Source organism: Schistocerca nitens, chromosome 8 (assembly GCF_023898315.1).
Source record: "Schistocerca nitens isolate TAMUIC-IGC-003100 chromosome 8, iqSchNite1.1, whole genome shotgun sequence".
Lineage (NCBI taxonomy): Eukaryota > Metazoa > Arthropoda > Insecta > Orthoptera > Acrididae > Schistocerca > Schistocerca nitens.
In genome coordinates this window covers 193484122-193504844 of record NC_064621.1, presented here as the reverse complement: position 1 = coordinate 193504844, position 20723 = coordinate 193484122, and the positions used below count along the sequence as shown (strand labels likewise).

The following is a 20723-nucleotide window of genomic DNA, read 5'->3' as shown; positions in this document are numbered from 1 at the left end:
GGGACCCATCTTGCACAAACTTCATGAAACCCAAGTGCATGATTTCGTAGGCAGGACCGTGACTAATTTGTAGACAATGTACCACTTCGTCGATAGTTAATCGTCTGTCTAAGAAAATCATTTCACGTGAACGCTCAATGGTTTCTTTACTTGTGACGGTAAACGGTCGTCCGGGTCCTTCATCGTGCATAACACTTGTGCGACCATTTCAGAATTTTTCAATCCATACGTAGACACTCCGATGCGGCAAAACAGTGTTCCCGTATTGTACAGAAAGTCTTCGAGGAATTTCGGCCCCTGATACCCCTTCCGACCACAAAAAACGGATCACTGAACGTTGCTCTTCTGTGGCGCAAATAGACAGCGGAGCAGCCACGATTAATAGCACGGCAACGATAACGAAACTAACCTAGCAGCCTGAAAATTAAGAAGATATAACATTAAAAACACAAAGCATGCGTGATCAACGTAAAACGACAGTACTACCACAATAAAATAAAATATAATTAAATTTCGGATAATAATTGACTTACCCCCGTACATGCATATTTCAAATCAGAGAATGATCTTCCTCTTGTCTCGAAGGAAGAGAGAGAGAAAGAGAGAGAGAGGTATGGTCCTAAAGCGTGTTTGGCACGGAGTAAAAGTGATGAGCTCTCAGTCTGGCAGTCACAGACCATGTCTCCTTTTGTCTTTGCTCCCTTTGACTCACTGAAAAAAAGAAATGGACAAATTGCTTTCTCCATTTCTTTTTTCAGTGAGTAAATATCTGTCCTGAAATGTAATTCTCGAAGAATGGCAAAATATCACTGGTAAATACGGCGTATCTGCCAACAGGTTTTTCTTTTCTGTCTGATGCGATCCTGTCAGTACATTTATTGTCTAACATGCAATTTTGTCGCTTGCTGGTTGTCCTGATGACTGCAATCAGGGCTCTTCTCATACAATTTTCAGTCAAGGTGCTACAACAGCGCCGGCCGGTGTGGCCGAGCGGTTCTAGGCGCTTCAGTCTGGAACCGCGCGACCGCTACGGTCCTTAGGTTAGTTAGGTTTAAGTAGTTCTAGGGGACTGATGACCTCAGATGTTAAGTCCCATACTGATCAGAGCCATTTGAACAATTTTGCTACAACAGCACTAGGCAGTTTGTCACTTGGTCCGGAGTTTTAACTTGTCATTCCCCCACTCTTCCTACCCCTCCTCGCCCACAAAAACTTCAAATAAAATTTTTTTGGGAACGAATTTCTTGATAAAAATGGGTAAATGTGCAATGTACGTGTGGTGTCACCGCCAGACACCACACTTGCTAGGTGGTAGCTTAAATCGGCCGCGGTCCATTAGTACATGTCGGACCCGCGTGACGCCACTGTCAGGATCGCAGACCGAGCGCCACCACAAGGCAGGTCTCGAGAGACTGACTAGCACTCGCCCCAGTTGTACGACGACGTTGCTAGCGACTACACTGACGAAGCCTTTCTCTCATTTGCCGAGAGACAGTTAGAATAGCCTTCAGCTAAGTTAATGGCTACGACCTTGCAAGGCGCCATTTGTACCATTGCATGTATCTCAAGATAGTCTCACTTGTATCATCAAGAATGCTGTATACCAAAGGACGATATAAAAGTTAAGTGTTCTAGTAGCTACGTTCTTTTCTTTATCACATTCATTACGAATCCTGTTCCAGACTTCGCGCCAGTCGGCGTGTGTGTACGTGTGCCCTCTCGGCTACCCGTCACTGTGGACTGGCTGCCTTGTCAGTCCATTACAGTACGAGTGTAATGTTAACCGTTATGTAAACTGTTTTTACGAGTGGAAACAAACAAGTAAAACGCATTTTTATACATAACACAGTCTAACTGATAATGAAAAGTGACAAAGAGGTTAAAAACATAAGCTGCCAGTGCGCATTGATTTATATTAATGGGGCAAGTTGAAAGTTTATCCCAGACCAGGATTCGCACCCAGGTCTTCTGCTTACTAGGCAGATTCACTGGCATCTACACGATCCGGACACAGCAGTCCCCACACCTGCACAGAGTGCCCTAACACGCCCACTCTCAGCTTATGACGCACGCTACTCGTGTAGTGCCACTGCTCATTAGCCTCACTACTCGAGACCTCTCGCCGATTTCCGTAAGAGTTCGAGCTTTGTGTGCATCCCCACTGAAAAGGGGTCTTTGGCCGTCATCGCAGTAATCATATGTTACTTTGGACATGTCCGAAAGAACAGACGCCACATTATATTAATGATAAAGTACTAATGACCAAAGACGTTCTTAGTCATAATTGGCTTTAGCATGTAGCTTAAAATAGTTTCCTTAGAAACTTCTTCTGCTGAAAAATTTTGTAATGCTTCATCTAAATCGAGATATTTGGCAACACTATATTCTTTTGACAAACCTGACTAACTCGAAAGTTGTGCTTGGCTCATATCGGACCTTAAATAATTCTAAATTCGTCTTAGTTTTGAATAACTCCTCTCTTAATACGCTACCGAAACATATAAAGTTAAGAGAAATCCCATTGCCAGAATAAGAATGGGAACACATTCGGAAAATTCATATTTAACCATGAGCTGCAATAATCTTAAAAGTATACAACCATAAGACTCTTCTTTTGGATCTTTTATAGCTTGCAGAAATATTAAGAGTGGAGTTTCTGAAAGGGTAACATTTACCGTAATCTGATCGTAACTGTCAAATAATTTTTTTTACAATCGTGGAATGTTCCGTTTCTGAGGTTTTAATCTGGGCTTTGTAACAGCAAAACCATTTGATGTACATACTATGGTTTTATTATGTGTATCGATTTCTTGAAACCTTGTAGTTACATCGATACATATAGCCGGCTACATATTTTGGGGAAAAACACTTTTTTTGAATCCACGACACACTAAACCAGATGTCTTCCCCATCCATAGTCTCAATTTTTTACAATCCAGAATCTTCGCTAAGAGAGGATCGATTTTCTTTATTTTACAATTTTAAATATCTGTTTACAACAAAATAATAACAACAGGAAAATCTTCACAGCCCAGCGAAATCATAAAACACTTCAGAAACGAACAAGCTATGTTAACGGTGTCCCATGTACAAAGAAATGTGAAACTGACCTAATTGACATCATTATCTCAAGTCGTGTCGAATAATAACTCCTACTTAGCAATATTTTAGCGATATAGTGAGCGTTTGCGTGCAAAAATGGTTCAAATGGCTCTGAGCACCATGGGACCTACCTTCTGAGGTCATCAGCCCCCTAGAACTCAGAACTGCTTAAACCTAACTAACCTAAGGACATCACACACATCCATGTCCGAGGCAGGGTTCGAACCTGCGACAGTAGCGGTCGCGTGGTTCCACACTGTAGCGCCTGGAACCACTCGGCCACTCCGCCCGGCAGCGTGCAAAAGAGTCAGGCCCAGTCCATAAGCTCTCTCAATGCCGGCGTGCTCCTGTGACTCTCAAGAATGAAACGACGAAAAAAACAATATAAAATATTTTTGTAACTCGTACCACATAGCCTAAGAAATTCTGTGACTCCCACGGAACTGGTACCCCGTTGCGTATCGCATCCCCCGCAACCCCCTGGCTACACCGCTATACACCAGATTACTTGTGCAGCCGCGCGGGATTAGGCGAGCGGTCTTAGACGCTGCAGGCATGGACTGTGCGGCTGGTTCCGGCGGAGGTTCGAGTCCTCCCTCGGGCATGGGTGTGTGTGTTTGTCCTTAGGGTAATTTAGGTTAAGTAGTGCATAAGCTTAGAGATTGATGACCTTAGCAGTTAAGTCCCATTAGATTTCACACACATTTGAACATTTTTTTACTTGTGCTGAAACGCCCCCTTAGAAAAATTATACATGACTGTGCTTAAACTGACACACAATATTTTTAGCGCAACGGAATCTGACATTCAATAATCCCTGCAAAAGAATGGCCCTGACTAACATTAAACTATACCTTTCACAAATCACTTACCTCACAAAAATCTTCGTTACTCAAGCTACTGCAATACAGCGAGCGCCACTACTGCCAGCTAAATAAAAGATTGAAAGTACTGAAGGCACTAACTACTGACAGGCATAGTTAGCAAATGAAAGATTTTGATAGAGAAAAAAGAATGTATTTACCTTAATATTGTTCAAAAGTCATAATATATATAGCAGTTCATGACATCCAGTCTTACAAATGCACTGTCTCTGATGGACACACGTCCAGATCATCAGCTCTCAAAACGCCGCCATTTCTCTCCCCACATCCACCACTGCTGGCGGCTCTCCTCCAACTGCGCAACGCTACGCGCTGTTAACATCCAGCTGCCCAACACTACAATGGCAGACAACAATGCAAACTAGCCACAGACTGCACACAGCACAGCCAGTGATTTTCATACAGAGCGCTACGTGGCGTTACCAATATAAAAACCTAAACAGCCTACTTACAGTTTGTCTCTGAACAATTGTTTCACGCTTAATGCCAACCGTCATAACACATGTATTTTGAACGCAGGCTACTGTGTCACTAATGGCTGAAATAATAATATCAACAGCAAAGTTTTTCCATGAGTATAACGACGTGTAACTGATTCGCATTTTCAAGTGCCGTGAAAGTTTGCATAATTGTTGCATATCTGTGTTTTTCCGCTTCTCTTTCCCCATGGTCGTCTTATAATTTTCTCAGAAGAATCGGAAAAAAACGAAAAAGTCATCTTCTGAAATTTTAATAATTGTGATGTTTGGTACATTTGATAGATCTACAGCAAAATACACAGACAACAAATGAAAAATTTTTCTAAAATCGCACATCACTAAAAAATTTGAGTAAATTAACTAAACGTGTTGTCCCTCGCATGTAACAATTTAAATGGTGCTGCAACTTTATTATTAACTCATTATTGTTTTGTATTTTTCAAGGTACACAATGAACATGAGGAAAGGTCAAACAAGAGTAATGGAGTGTTGTCGAATTTTGTTAGGTGATGCGGAGAGATTTCGTTTGGGAAGCAGACATTAAAATCAGCAAATGAGTTTAAACGACGAAAACAGACGTGAAGAGGATCTAAGATGCAGACGTACCGTGACAAGGAAAACTTTTCTGAAAAATATTTCCACATCTAATACAAATCTAAAATTTCACGGTAAATGACAGCCCAACAGTTGCAGGATAAATATTTATTGAAATCCTTCACCACGGTTTCGGTATATCTAAATATACCTTCATCAGACGCAAAAATACACTAAAATCACATCCTGCAGTGGAGATACATAAAACAATCGTACCAAAGGCAATATTTTCAACAGTTGTTGCTTCAGCCATGTTTAAAATTTTGACAAATCTAAAACAATTTTTTTATTCGGGAATCTGTTCTGGATAGATGTGTCTGGATTACAGGTTTAACAGAAGTAAAACGTGGACGATGAAATGTACAGACAAGAAGAGAAAGAAGCTTTTGAAATGTAGTGGTACTGAAGAATGCTGAAGAGTAGATGCGTAGCTAGAGTAACTAACCGAGATGGACGGATAGAACCTAGTAAAAAAGAAAGGATCGGTTGACAGGACGCCTCCATTGGCAACACGGCATTTCTTGAAGATGGAATCGGATTCACCTACTTTAATGCTGGGTTACGTGTATTCACCATCTGCTTTGCTTGTTATCTGTTTCTGGCGTGACTTCACGAGCCCACATCTTACGTATAACAACAAATAGGGAAACGATATACTTGTATATTTTATTCAATAGACATTGAACACGAAGCTCCCTCATATGTAACTTCCCATGAAAAACATACCTTCTGTTTCTTCTGATGTGTCCTAGGATTCAGATATTTTGTGCAAGTTTAATGACTAATGCTTCCACACCGCGTTTTGCACTTTCTCGATATTTTCATTTGTGGTTAAAGTATTTGGATGTTCTTCGCGTTGATCATATTCACGTTATGGAGCGAGCTCTTTAACCGCCTAAGATCTAAGCCGTCACACCGCCATTGATCTTCGTTGACTGACCTCTGACAATACTATTTTCGTTGGATGTACCTAGGAACATATGATCACGTATTCTATCGCAAACTGACACAACAATCTAAAGTGAGTTGAACTTCACATCCTAATCAGTAAGGAAGTCGTTTAACACTGTACTAGCTTAAATCGGCATCTTGTATACAGCATTCGAATCAACACTCGTGGAGGAATGTTCTGTGCGATACAGCATGAGTTTTTGTGTCTACCCACGTATACCACTACGGCAGTAGTCTTATTTTAAAGCGTTGACAAAAAAAAAACACTTAAATAGAAAAACGAAAGAGAAGAGCAATGAGACATTTGTTATTGCAGGTTTGAGGATCATACCGTCAGCAAGTATATGTATAAATTATTGTACCTGGTATAATCTGTCCTGAGGACAGTGTCCTCTTTTTAGTAGCTATTATATATCTGTCTGAACAATATACTGAATAGCTTATACTGTTTTTATAAACGATTATTTCAAAGGGAGCTTGAAAGCAGCCTAAGGAAGAAGCAAATTAAAAGAAAATGTAAAAAAGTGTATATTTAATTTTCAATTACTTTTTTTTTATTTTCTCACTGTTGTGGCACGCTTAAACGTCATAACAAAAGCCCACATATTAATACTTTGCAATTTTTTTCTTAACAATTTTAGGTGAGTCTAATGTTTCTCGATTACCTAAATTCAGAAAGGCAGAGAGTTTCCCTCTCTCATGCATAGTTTTCTCACAAAGGAATGTGTACATTTCTAACGAATAACGATGTAAATTTACTAGCGCAAGACTACGCACTTCAAAATGACAAACAGCTGAAACCAGATGATTGCGATGTAAAGGACAGGAATTATATAACATCAACAGTGCAATATGGAACAGTCTTTCAAAACTTGTGGCTGTGGCAACTGAAATGTAGAAACGTATTATGTAGACTAGTTATCTATTTTCCTTCTTACTTTTTATACATTAAAATTGTAAATTTTATAATGCAGTAGCTAAATTGCGGCAGTATGACTGCTACCAGCCTGTCTCCCTTACAGGAAATGTAACAAAAAAAAAAAAAAAAAAACACTTAAATAGAAAAACGAAAGAGAAGAGCAATGAGACATTTGTTATTGCAGGTTTGAGGATCATACCGTCAGCAAGTATATGTATAAATTATTGTACCTGGTATAATCTGTCCTGAGGACAGTGTCCTCTTTTTAGTAGCTATTATATATCTGTCTGAACAATATACTGAATAACTTATACTGTTTTTATAAACGATTATTTCAAAGGGAGCTTGAAAGCAGCCTAAGGAAGAAGCAAATTAAAAGAAAATGTAAAAAAGTGTACATTTAATTTTCAATTACTTTTTTTTATTTTCTCACTGTTGTGGCACGCTTAAACATCATAACAAAAGCCCACATATTAATACTTCGCAATTTTTTTCTTAACAATTTTAGGTGAGTCTAATGTTTCTCGATTACCTAAGTTCAGAAAGGCAGAGAGTTTCCCTCTCTCATGCGTAGTTTTCTCACAAAGGAATTATGAAGACCCCGAAAACCCATACAAAACAAATACATTCAAAGAAGTCATTAAACAAATTAATAAAATAAGGCACTCCTACTATTATAATGAGGTATTATGTTCTTCAGTGCTAATACCAAAGCTGTTTTCTTCGCCTTCAAATTCCATTGCGTTTTTTTTTTCTGTGCACTGACTGAGGACACTCCCTGTGCGCCGGCCGGTATGGCCAAGCGGTTCCAGGCGCTGCAGTCTGGAACCGCGCGACCGCTACGGTCGCCGGTTAGAATCGTGCCTCGGGCATGGATGTGTGTTATGTCCTTAGGTTAGTTAGGTTTAAGTAGTTCTAAGTTCTAGGGGACTGATGACCTCAGAAGTTAAGTCCCATAGTGCTCAGAGCCATTTGAACCATTTGAACTCCCTGTGCAGCATCCAGTGGTAGTCGGCAAGTATCCCATGGTCCTGGCACCCCTGTTACATTTGTTTGATGTTTTGATTGAACCAGTTCTTCCTATTCCTCACTCACAGCACCGAGATTTTCTAGAGAATATCTAACAGGAGAGTCCAGAAAGGGCAGCTTCAAGTAGTACGCGTACGTTGAAGTTATCCAGCATGTTTCTCACCAACTCTCGTAATCAAGGTCTTTGCAGTCACCATGAAATTTATTGACAACTTGTTTGAATGAAATCCAAGATTATCTTTAAATTTCGTTCATTTTGTCTTTCATTAGTTTCAAAACCTGTTCAAGCCATGGAAATCACAAAAGCAGACACCATTCGGTTCGTCACCCGCTGCTGAAGTATGCAAGAAAAACGTTATGTAAAACAAACATATAGGTGACGACATTACTATATCACCGAAATATATGGGTAGTTGTGTTACAGGCTTCAGAATTAAACAACTTTTTATAGCAGGTTACATTGCAAACCCTCACAAAACAATAATGTAGTTATTATAACGATTAAACAGTTACTCACAGAAATCCTAAATCTGTGTCAAAACTGAACGTGATTGAACATTCTAAGTGCTCTACCTGAAATCAGAAACCAAAAATACAGCATAAAAACCCCTCAGCTTTAAGAAAAAATTTTCATTGCCATTCAGTGTAATCGCCCTTACTGTCAACATCTGACGATGTGAAAGTTCAGAGTGAAAACTGTGTGTGTTCTACTAATGTGAAATCGTTTTCTACCCTCGACCACGAAGCGAACATTCCATTTCGATCACTAGTCCTGATAGGAAATGAGGACATTGGTATTTAAATTTAAAACAGTTTTTCGTGTAGCTACTTACTGTGCGCTTCAGTAGAGTTGTTAAGTGCTTTTCCCATACGCCAAATAAATGTGGTGTGCTTGTAAAGAAATTTTAACTCCTATCGTACAATGCACTATTTAAAAGAAAAATGAACTGTTAGCATACCAAATTATATTTAACACTTAGTTTCCCTAAAGAATACTAAAATGGTTGCCTAAAATAGTGGCATCTGGAAAGTTTTTGCTGTTGCAGCAAGTCATTTCGTATTTTCATTTTCGATGTAGCCTACTTCAAATTATACTTGAGTTCTTAGGGTAATACTTCACGAAACGGTATAGATATTACTACAACGCAATACAGTTTTCTAAATTTGACGCTCACAGACTTATTTCAAAGTCCAATTTAATATTGTACGGTGCAGGTTGAATAGTTTCCCAAGTAAGATTACGTCAGTTACGAAATACTTATCAATGGAACTGACTAACCTGATAAATTTGGAATTTTCATGCCCCCCTAGGATACAGTAAGCATGTGAACATGGCGAACTGGCGACTTTTGGTGTAAATGTCTTACTTAACGTCCTTATAGCTGCCAGGGCAGTATGGAGCCGCGACGATAAGGTAGTGTGACAGTTGTCGTCCGTGTTCGATGCAAACTAGATGAAAAGATCTTGAACTCATCACATTGTATAAGTACAAAGGGCGTTAATGAGTAATGCAACACTTTTTTTTCTGAAAGCAGTTTGGTTTTATTCAGGGTTCAGTACACCACATTATTCCCCATTCTTTTGGCTGTAGTACCCTATCTTTCAACGTAGCCTCCGTTTAATGCGACTGCCTTACGCCACCTTACTGTAAAGGCCTGTATGTCCGCATGGTAGCACTCTACTGGTCTACATCGGAGCCGACGTAATGCTGCATCAATAATATCTCCGTCACCACGTACTGGTTCCCTAGGATTGCATCCCTCATTAAGCCAAACAAATGTAAGTCGGAAGATGAGAGATCCAAGCTCTAGGATGGATGAGGAAGAACAGTCCAATGAAGTTTTGTGAGCTCCTCCCGGGTGTGCAGACTTGTGTCAGGCCTTGTGTTATCGTGGAGAGGGAGAAGATCGTTTGAATTTTTGTGGCGACGAAAACATTGAAGTCATTTCTTCTATTTTCTGACGGCAGCACGATACACTTCAGAGTTGATCGTTGCACCATGAGGGAGGGCATCAAACAGAATCATCCCTTCGACTGAGTGTCCCACACATGTCAACACTACTGGAGTCACAGCTGTGTGCAGCCTGCCGGCACACAGGAAATCACACAGGTTTCCGCGACCTCGTCGCGATGATGACAGACGCTGCGCTCAACGACTCACCGTGCTTTTGTTCACTACCATGTCTCCGTAGACATTCTGAAAGCGCCTATGAATATCGGCGATGCTCTGGTTTTCCGCCAAAAGAAACTCAATGACAGCTTTTTGCCTGGAACGCAACTCTGTTACAAACGCCATTTTGAAGCCTATGTATAGCGCCACGACCAATCGGAAACTTCATAAAACTGTAAGGGCTGAAGTGGGAATACTCCACGATGTCCCACAACAAATTCCACAGTTTTTCAATCAAAGCGGTCGAGAAAAAAATGTGTTGCATTACTTATTGAACACCCCTCACATTTACAGTTAATACTAAGAAGCGAAGTACAGGGGGACGAACACAAATTCAGCACACATCTTCTGCGAGTTAATCTGGTCTTGTACGAGGTCCGGTGTAATCAATATTCGCTAGATTTATTTGATTCAACTTTGCCGTCAAAAGCCCATCTTGCCGCCACATTCGTCGCCTGCCTGGGGCACGGAAGCCGTGTGCGCTAACTGTCTGTAAATTGTGTAAAGTTTATTCTGTGTGAGATCGTTCTATAGCTATCCGTATATCGTATTTTCTGATGAGGAAAGTGGGGACCATCGCAGTATTTGCCTAAACGAGCGTGGAACCCGCTTAGAAAACACACTCAGACTGACTGGTGCACCAGCTAAGGTTCTGAATCCACTCCTCGAATTCGATACGAATCTGGCCCAACTTCCCGTCTAGGAACTTGGGCGCTGCGTGTTCGCTGTAAGAGCAGTTTCATGGTAGGCGAATTGGGCATTTAGATGATCTGGAAAAAATGCTGTGTGTCTGTAAAGGACATCGACTACAATATCCTTGTGCGACCAACTGTGGTGTATATACGATATTGCACTGCCGACGTTATTCTGATGACGATGCATTGCGGCGACAACAACCGTTACTAAACACATCAGCTGTAGAATGGAATGACGACAGTGAAAATTTGTGCCGGACCGGGACTCAAATCCGGATTTGCCGCTTATCATGAGCGGTCCCCTTACCATTTGGCTATGTGTTTAGTAGAGACTGTGAGCGCCGCAGTGCACCGTCAACAGAAAAACGTCGGCACTGCAATATCGTATTTGTCTGCCGATACCGGGCATGCGACCTTCAAGCACAACGTCTGAGCTGTACAAGAATACACGTAATGGATGGATGTGCGAGTACAGATCGTAGACGTATGGAAGATAGAGTCTGGCCGTGAGCCGTGCGCAGGTAGCCAAATGGTTAGGCGGCCGTTCGCGATAAGCGGCAAATCCGGGTTGGAGTCGCGGTCCGGCACAAATTTTCATTGCCGTCATTCCATTCTACAGCTGATGATAGTAAATGTTCGCAATTGCGAATTCATCTGAACTGTACACTATTGTCACATCATTTCAATTCTTTATCTCGGCAGTACAACAGACTTCAGAGACGCGCTAATAGAATTGTAACAGGTCAATGTAGGCCATGAAATAGTAACAGGTTCTGACTGAGCGTTTAACACTTTTGGTACCTAAGGTTTCCACCAATTTATTAATTTTATTTTCAAGTGCTAATGCCTTTCGCATGCAGACAATAATGCTGTTGAGAGACAGAGACATCTAGTGGTACACTGAAGTACTCCTGGGAATGGGGTGCATTGTAGCAGTCACTTAACAGCGTTCAAAACAACAATCAGCGCGGAGATTGTGCTACGTGATTGTAGACGATTGTGACAAGCGAGATTTTCTTTATAGTGGTCATAGTGAGGAGATCATTGACAGTGGAAGTAAGAGTATATAAAGTTACTAAACGTAAATTTGAGTTTGTACTACTGCTTTTATGAGTGGTTTCGAAATGAAACCACTGGGCCAGTATGTAGTTTTGATACAAAGTTGATTTTAGGCCCGTTTTTGCTTCTCATTAAGGCTTGTAATATGTTTTAGGCATTATGAGTTTACACAAGTGTCGAGATGTCGGATTGTTTCTAGCATAAGTGCGAATTTGCTTTCTGATGCATCATGTGAAATGATGGGTGGTTGGAAACTGTATGTCATAGTGATCCCAAAATGAAACCAGGTCGTTAAATCAATTTAATGCTTAGTTTATGGCAATTTCTTCTTGTATGTGCTGCTTACTATGTTAATATATGTTAATTTTTTTGAAAAATTCAAAAAAATTATCCCGAAGTGAAACAATTTCCTGAAACCAATAGAGTGTTTACTTTTAGCCAATTCCTTCTTGTATGCCTTGTTTACTATTCCAGTAAAGGTACGTTGGAGAGAGATTTTAAAATTGTGTATTTTTCATATCGCTGGAACTCAAACGGTTTAGAACATCGAACAGCTAAGGTCAGCATTCTCCTCTTCAACCTTCCCCCCCCCCCCCCCCCTCTCACTCTCTCTCTCTCTGGTCAACGAATCCGTCTGCATATAGAGCAAATTCTGAGCGCAAATTTGAGAAAGCGTTCTACCTTTTCTGAAACGTGTATTCGAGGCGAAACATGGTAACCGCCCCTCTTCACACCTGTTAGGGCGTGGGAAACCGCCCAAAAATGACATCTGGGCTGTTCGGCTCACCAGTCTTCATCATTCATCCGCCAGGCTGATGCAATCCGGAGGCAGCGCATCTCCCCGTCCCAAAAGCGGTCACGTCAACGTGCGCAGCTAACTGGGCAAGTCTGCAACGGCCGTTCTAGGGGTACATAAACGGAACTATTTAGAAGAAAGGGGAGATAGTAATCGCAAAACCTTGTTGAGTAAATTTAGAGAATTTGTATTCGTGGAAGGCTACATGAAGCATCTGCCTCCACTATTCTACACTGTAATTAGATTAAAGAGTACCTGACGGCTCAACACAAAAGTTTTCTCTCAAGTACAGATAGTGTTGAGGATCAGTGGACAAAGTTCAAAACCATCGTACAATATGTGTTAGATGAGTATGTGTCAAGCAAGATCGTAAGACATGGAAAAGAGACACCGTGGTACAACAACCGAGTTAGAAAACTGCTGCGGAAGCAAAAGGAACTTCACAGCAAGCATAAACATAGCCAAAGCCTTGCAGACAAACAAAAATTACGCGAAGCGAAATGTAGTGTGAGGAGGGCTATGCGAGAGGCGTTCAATGAATTCGAAAGTAAAGTTCTATGTACTGACTTGGCAGAAAATCCTAAGAAATGTGAAAACGGTAGGTGGATCAAAACAAAATGTCCAAACACTCTGTGACCAAAATGGTACTGAAACAGAGGATGACAGACTAAAGGCCGAAATACTAAATGTCTTTTTCCAAAGCTGTTTCACAGAGGAAGACTGCACTGTAGTTCCTTCTTTAGATTGTCGCACAGATGACAAAATGGTAGATATCGAAATAGACGACAGAGGGATAGAGAAACAATTAAAATCGCTCAAAAGAGGAAAGGCCGCTGGACCTGATGGGATCCCAGTTCGATTTTACACAGAGTACGCGAAGGAACTTGCCCCCCTTCTTGCAGCGGTGTACCGTAGGTCTCTAGAAGAGCGTAGCGTTACAAAGGATTGGAAAAGGGCACAGGTCATCCCCGTTTTCAAGAAGGGACGTCGAACAGATGTGCAGAACTATAGACCTATATCTCTAACGTCGATCAGTTGTAGAATTTTGGAACACGTATTATGTTCGAGTATAATGACTTTTCTGGAGACAAGAAATCTACTCTGTAGGAATCAGTATGGGTTTAGAAAAAGACGGTCGTGTGAAACCCATCTCGCGCTATTCGTCCACGAGACTTAGAGGGCAATAGACACGGGTTCACAGGTAGATGCCGTGTTTCTTGACTTCCGCAAGGCGTTCGATACAGTTCCCCACAGTCGTTTAATGAACAAAGTAAGAACATATGGACTATCAGACCAGTTGTGTGATGGGATTGAGGAGTTCCTAGATAACAGAACGCAGCATGTCATTCTCAATGGAGAGAAGTCTTCCGAAGTAAGAGTGATTTCAGGTGTGCCGCAGGGGAGTGTTATGGGACCGTTGCTATTGACAATATACATAAATGACCTTGTGGATGACATCGGAAGTTCGCTGAGGCTTTTTGCAGATGATGCTGTGGTGTATCGAGAGGTTGTAACAATGGAAAAGTGTACGGAAATGCAGGGGGATCTGCAGCGAATTGACGCATGGTGCAGGGAATGGCAATTGAATCTGAATGTAGACAAGTGTACAGTGCTGCGAATACATAGAAAGATAGATCCCTTATCATTTAGCTACAAAATAGCAGGTCAGCAACTGGAAGCAGTTAATTCCATAAATTATCTGGGAGTACGCATTAGGAGTGATTTAAAATGGAATGATCATATAAAGTTGATCGTCGGTAAAGCAGATGCCAGACATTCATTGGAAGAATCCTAAGGAAATGCAATCCGAAAACAAAGGAAGTAGGTTACAGTACTCTTGTTCGCCCACTGCTTGCATACTGCTCAGCAGTGTGGGATCCGTACCAGATAGGGTTGATAGAAGAGATAGAGAAGATCCAACGGAGAGCAGCGCAGCAGATCATTTAGTAATCGCGAAAACGTTACGGAGATGATGGATAAACTCCAGTGGAAGACTCTGCAGGAGAGACGCTCAGTAGCTCGGTACGGGCTTTTGTTAAAGTTTCGAGAAGATACCCACACCGAAGAGTCAAGCAGTATATTGCTCCCTCCTATGTATATCTCGCGAAGAGACAATGAGGATAAAATCAGAGAGATTAGAGCCCACACAGAAGCATACCGACAATCCTTCTTCCCACAAACAATACGAGACTGGAATAGAAGGGAGAACCGATAGAGTTACTCAGGGTACCCTCCGTCACACACCGTCAGGTGGCTTGCGGAGTATGGATGTAGACGTAGATGTAATCAATCGTTAACGCAACCGCTTACACAGCGAGCTGCCGGCCGGCTGGGCCGGTTGCTGTGTCTGAGGCGCGGGTGACTGGAGGTCTGCAGTGAAGTACAGCACCGTTTGTCGCAGTTATTTCTGACATACATAACAAAAACACCTAAAAGAAAAAGCAAATTGGTCACGCATAATAAGCAAGGTGACGCTGGTACCGCCTCCCTTCGTTGTTCAAGCATTTCTGACATCTGCTCACGAAATTTCTCATACACTCTGCAGTTCCCTCTCAGAAATGTAGAAGTTTCTTGGCGACAGCTAGTTTCATGTGATCTAAAGTCTCTAGATATAATTAGTACCATTTTTCTTTTAATTCGCGGGTTAAATCGGGGCAACAAGGAAGCCATATTTTGTCAGTGAAAACTATCTTGAAACACGTCATAAATTATCTGTAATGAGAGGTTGATTGTATTTGCCGTCGCAGAATCCGGCTGAAAGGTTGCAGAAGCACTTTCTCTCTCAGTTAACTGGCCAGAAATGTTTTCCACACATGTCTCCCTCTTAATTGTTTCCTGGGGAAAATAGAGCCTATTATTCTCTCGCCGCTAATAGCGCACCACACTCCCTATTTTTTGATCACACAGGGGTGCCTCATGTCTTACGTTAGGCATTTCGGAACTCCAGTAACGGTTATTTGGTGAATTACATATCCATTTAGGAGGAACCATGATTCGTCAAAAAAGAAAGGTGACGGCCAGTTACTCCGTCGTGCACTCTATTCTAAATCTATTCACAAAACCGCACCCTTTTTGCAGTGGCACCCAGTCTAAGTAATTACACTGCAGTTGTTTTATATGGATGTAACTTCAATAATTTGGTAGCCATTTAAACACAGCCACAGAAAAATTGCATTTGCTGGGAAAGCCATCATACTTATTTTCTAGACACGTTTCCAGAGCAAGAACATAAGGAAATTCCTCTTAAAATAATATTATTCCTGCAAATGATGATTCTGTGTGCATGCGCTAATAATACATAAATACACATTTTCAAATACAATACCTGTATTTCGCCTTTTCATTTGAAACACATTCACTCAATACACTATATTCCATTGCTCAAAAGCACATACTACCTGTGCAGCAGTTCTACACAAACAAAGGTCTCGCAGCAGAGGGTAATGTACGGACAGCACACTTTACATGCGACGTCCTCATGCCAGCTTACTGGGAGAGCCTGTATCCTTCCATGGTACTACTCTACCGGTCGACGTGGGGAGCCAACGTCTTGCTGCATCAATAACCTCCCCTTCATCCACGTACCGCTTCCCGCACGTGCGATAACCGAGCTATAGATCGGGAGAGGAAGAAAAGTCCAGTGAAGTCGTGTGAGCTCCTCTCCAGTGCACCGACTTGTGTGAGGCCTAGCAACGAGGTGTTTGATTTTAATCTCTCGATCACCTCGAATGAAGGTGTCCACACGTATCAACACTGCAGGAGTCGCAGCTGTGTGCGGGCGGCCAACACACGGGCTACCGGACAGGTTTGTGCAACCTTGTTGCGATAATGACAGAGGCCTCGGCAAACAACTCACCGTGTTTTTGTTCACTAACCAAGTCTACGTTGGTACCCTGCAAGCGCCTATGAATGTCTGCGATGCTCTGGTTTTTCGCCAAGAGAAACTCAAAGGCACCTCTCTGTTTGGAACGCACCACTGTCACAGACGCCATTTGAAGGCTGCGCATAGCACCTCCACCTATCAGAACTTCATGAAACTATATGGGCTTAAGTGGGTATGTTTTACGATGCCACACAACAAATTTCGCAATATTCCAAGAGAAATTAGCCGACAAAAAAGTGTTGCATTACTTACTGTACATCTCGCGTATCAGCATTAAATCGTACTGGTGCCCCGCCATGCACCTGTCAAATTTCCTAACCACTGGCAATGGGTGAAATTTGAGTACAGCTGAATCAAAACTTCATTGAGAAATTTAGATTTAAAATATATTTGTAGGCATTCGCAGTTACCTTGCAAGCGGCTTATTTGCGGACCCATGTTCGCACTAACGTTTCTGTTACTGCAGTAGGCTTTAGTTAAATATATTATTGTTTTAGGATCTATTAGAGATGATTCGAAGCCGGTTAGGACTCCTAGTGAAATATCTGTACAACTGGTTTCTCCATTAAGTTACAAACTTTCACGGATGATGAAGAAGTGTAGATGTATGAGTTTGAGGCAAGGAACCCTTGTCAGGAAGCGACCGAGTCGAAAGTTATAAGCGAAAATCGTCCTGATACCTCTGACAGTGGACCAATTCTACTGCAATTTCTTCGATTTCCATATTTTCGGACGAGGCCGTATGGATAAAAACAAGAAAAAATTGACTGGTAAACCTGAGTTACAAACTGCATAATTTAGAGTATGAGCACTTATTCAGTAGAAGAAATGCTTCAGAGCAGCAAAGATGAACAAGTGCTCATAGCTCTTAAGTCATGCACTTTAGAGCCCATATCTATTGGACATTTTTCGTTGTTTTGGTCGATACTACCTTCTCGCAAAATAAAGTGAGCAACGAACTTGCAGTAGAAGAGGTCAGTGTTAGGGATATCAGAACGACTTTCGCTAATATCTTTCGATTCGGTCGTTTTCGAACCAGGGTTCCTTGTCTCATATCGATACATTTACCCTTCTTCATCATCCCTGTAGGTTTGTAAAATCATCAAGAAATCATCCTTTATACTGCACCTTAGTAGGTGTAGCTGGTTCAGACCGACATTTTACAGAAAGGTCAGTGAAAATGTGGAGTGAGATTAAGAATAGCACTGGTCGCTTTAATCCATTTTGTACCAGCTATGTGTAGAATTTTAAAAAAATATTTTATTTTCTTTTTTTTCCACTGGTGTGCGCAGTTTTCAAGTGTTGAGAATAGAATTACTGAAAATCTTCGATTTGTGTGGGGTCCATACGATAAACGCCAGTGGTCAATACTTTTCGCCATTACCTTAACAGCCAATGATTAAGTTTCAAATAAAATAATGAAAACAGATATCTGGCATGCACACCATCTAATATATTTGAGGCACTACAAATAAATGCACACGTTGTTTTCTCGGTTGTGTAATCATTCGATAACGAACATTCACGAATTCATACGTTCATTCACTATTCACAATGTTTCGAATGTTCCATCGGAAAGCAGAATTTTCAGGGAAGCATATTACGTCATAGTACAATATGAGATGTAAAATTGGTTATCAGACTAATACCGTAGCGTTTACAAACCATTAAGTATGCGTGAGCTTTTGTATTAAACTTCATTCAAGAAACCTATAAATTAAGAAAATAAAACATGCAAGGAGCCAAAAATTGAGGAAAAAGCTACCTCATCCATAGCTACACTAATCAAGTGTTATATCTCTTCTATTACTTTGTAATATTCACAAGACTACACTGATTATTAAAAGGTAACTATTAACACAACTACTGAAAGAGCAACGGCGTACTTACATAGAACATTGTGACTTTCCTATACTCATGAAAAGTGCCTACAATCGCTGAAGCTAGATAATCGCACAGGTTTTGGAGATAGTCGAGAAGCAAATAACGAGTAACCAGGGCACAACGCAAAATGCATATTATGCTAGCAGTTACTTGGTCCATAAATTTTATTTTTACGATCTAGTGCATTACTTTCACCCTTACAATCAACTTTCATAGCCTTATGCTCAATAAGTTTACCTCTGCTCTTCACTACTTGCTCTTTCACAATTATGTGGTAAACAAACTGGAATCACTTCGAGATTTTTGAGACAAATAACATTTATCTTTCTCTTAAATACCGTCTAAATGGACTCGAGCAATATCAGAGAAATCCTGAAATAAGAAAGTGCACAGGAAATCGTTCTTTCCGCTATCCGTCCATGATTAGAAATTGAGTGCACGATTTATCGACATCATATGAAGTCTCTACTGCAAATCCTATGTTGCTTGAGAACTGCTAGTATATTACACTTTACAACAAACTTGTTAAATCGAAATCAAGTGACAAATTGTAACGAAAATGAAATTATTCACAGGTGCCGGCGGCACGTGGTATGGATGGCGCGGCCGAGCCGCCCGCCTCGTTCGGTGCTGATGTCTGCGTTCTCAGCGCTTCACACATCAGCTCCGGCGTTGGTGTTTATAAAGGCGAGAGCTCCACCGGCTCCCTACACAGATTCAGAGGCCAGCAGCCGGGTGAGTGTCTGCTTATCCTAATATGAAACGTATCTTTATTTGGTTCTCATCTGCACTATCTTGCACTCAATTACCGTTGCATTATCTCCATGTTTTACTATGTTACCACTATTAGTTTCGTTTATACCTAGAATGGAACATGTTCTTTGTTTTATTCGTTGTACCGAATTTGCTTCTACACCAATCATTAACTAGCGAAATTTGGATATTCTGCTCCAAGTTGTGTACTTTCCTCTGATGTGAATCTCAACCGGATCACTGATTAGATAATGTAGAAGTTTACGAATATTCGTCGTCGAAGCTGCCTCCAGAGGAAAACGATTCTTCAGGTGACCACCATGATTAAAGGATCCATAAAACAGTAGTTGCACCGTCTTCCGTACTGTTCTATGCTCTCTGATGGTAGAATTGCTTATGGAGCATACGTCTGTCCCTAAATATTTACTTACAAGTTTCCTCGGTATCATTTCATCGTTCAGTTCCAACTTCCTGAGCAATGTAGGTCACATTTAGGAATTGTGACGTATACAGCACTGAAGTTCTCACTAAGTTACCGCAGAGCTTACGATAATGGTTTTTACTCTTGCGTATGCTCGCAGAGACGTTAAAACTTGTTGAAACTTAAGAGTATCTACGTTTTAACATAATGTCGTTCTTGACTTCCGTGGTTCTCCATTCTGCCATGTCTTTTTAAAATAGTTTAAGTACAGCCAAGATTATTTCACAGTATGAGTTGTGTGACACTAAGTACTTAAAACTTAGCAGACTTACGATTTATTGCGATACAGCTTTAAGGCTATCACCAACAGCGTGGAAAACTCTCACCCGTATTTCCCGCAGCAGTACAGCGACTATTTCTGCTGCGCAGTTACCTTTACGTTATATGTTACATAATTACAACACGGCTGTTTCTTAGTTTACTGTACTATCAAGTACTTGTAGTATCTCTCGTATACTGTCGTTAAGACTCTCAGCTTATAATCTGAGAAAGTCTTTATGTTTACTTGACATCGTGTCAATATTTTACAGTCTACATATCGGCGCGTTGGATGCCAAATGGTGTACGTCACAAAAACTGAAAAATTGGCTGACACCACTTATCGTTACTTGAGGGGGAGATCTTCGTAGCCGACGAGCAGCGTGGGTCCTAGTTCAAAGTTCGCGCATACTGTAGGGAGCTGCTGAGCGCCCTGGCAGTCGAGCGGTAGTCGAGCGCTGTCTTTCTGGGAAAGACCTTCAGGAGTTTGCCACGAAGAGGAAAGCAATGTTGCTGCAAATGTGTAACATAAAGCACGTTAAAGCGCATGGAACCTGAATGACAAGGTCGAATTCCAGCGGCTTCATCTCACAACTCAAGCTTTCAATGAGCTTTCCTCGGTGGCAGTTTCAAACTTCCCCTGACTAATAATCCGTGGCGGAAGTATAGAAAAAAATAGACGGAGCCGTTGGATTTTATGCAACCTTGCATAGGACATTTCTTTTTAGATTTAAAATGTGGTCGTGGTGACGTTTCAAAGACTAACCAGCAATTTCATGAAACTAT

The 20723-nt window shown here is 41.2% G+C and overlaps 1 protein-coding gene across 1 annotated transcript in view; it reads left to right on the top strand.

The window, feature by feature from the left end:
• LOC126199484 (lipase 3-like) overlaps positions 1-20723 on the top strand; it is a 46139-nt gene that overhangs the window by 5478 nt on the left and 19938 nt on the right. The window contains exon 2 of the mRNA XM_049936406.1: positions 19021-19180. Within this exon, the coding sequence (XP_049792363.1) occupies positions 19021-19180 (160 nt within the window). The remainder of the gene's footprint in view (positions 1-19020; positions 19181-20723) is intronic.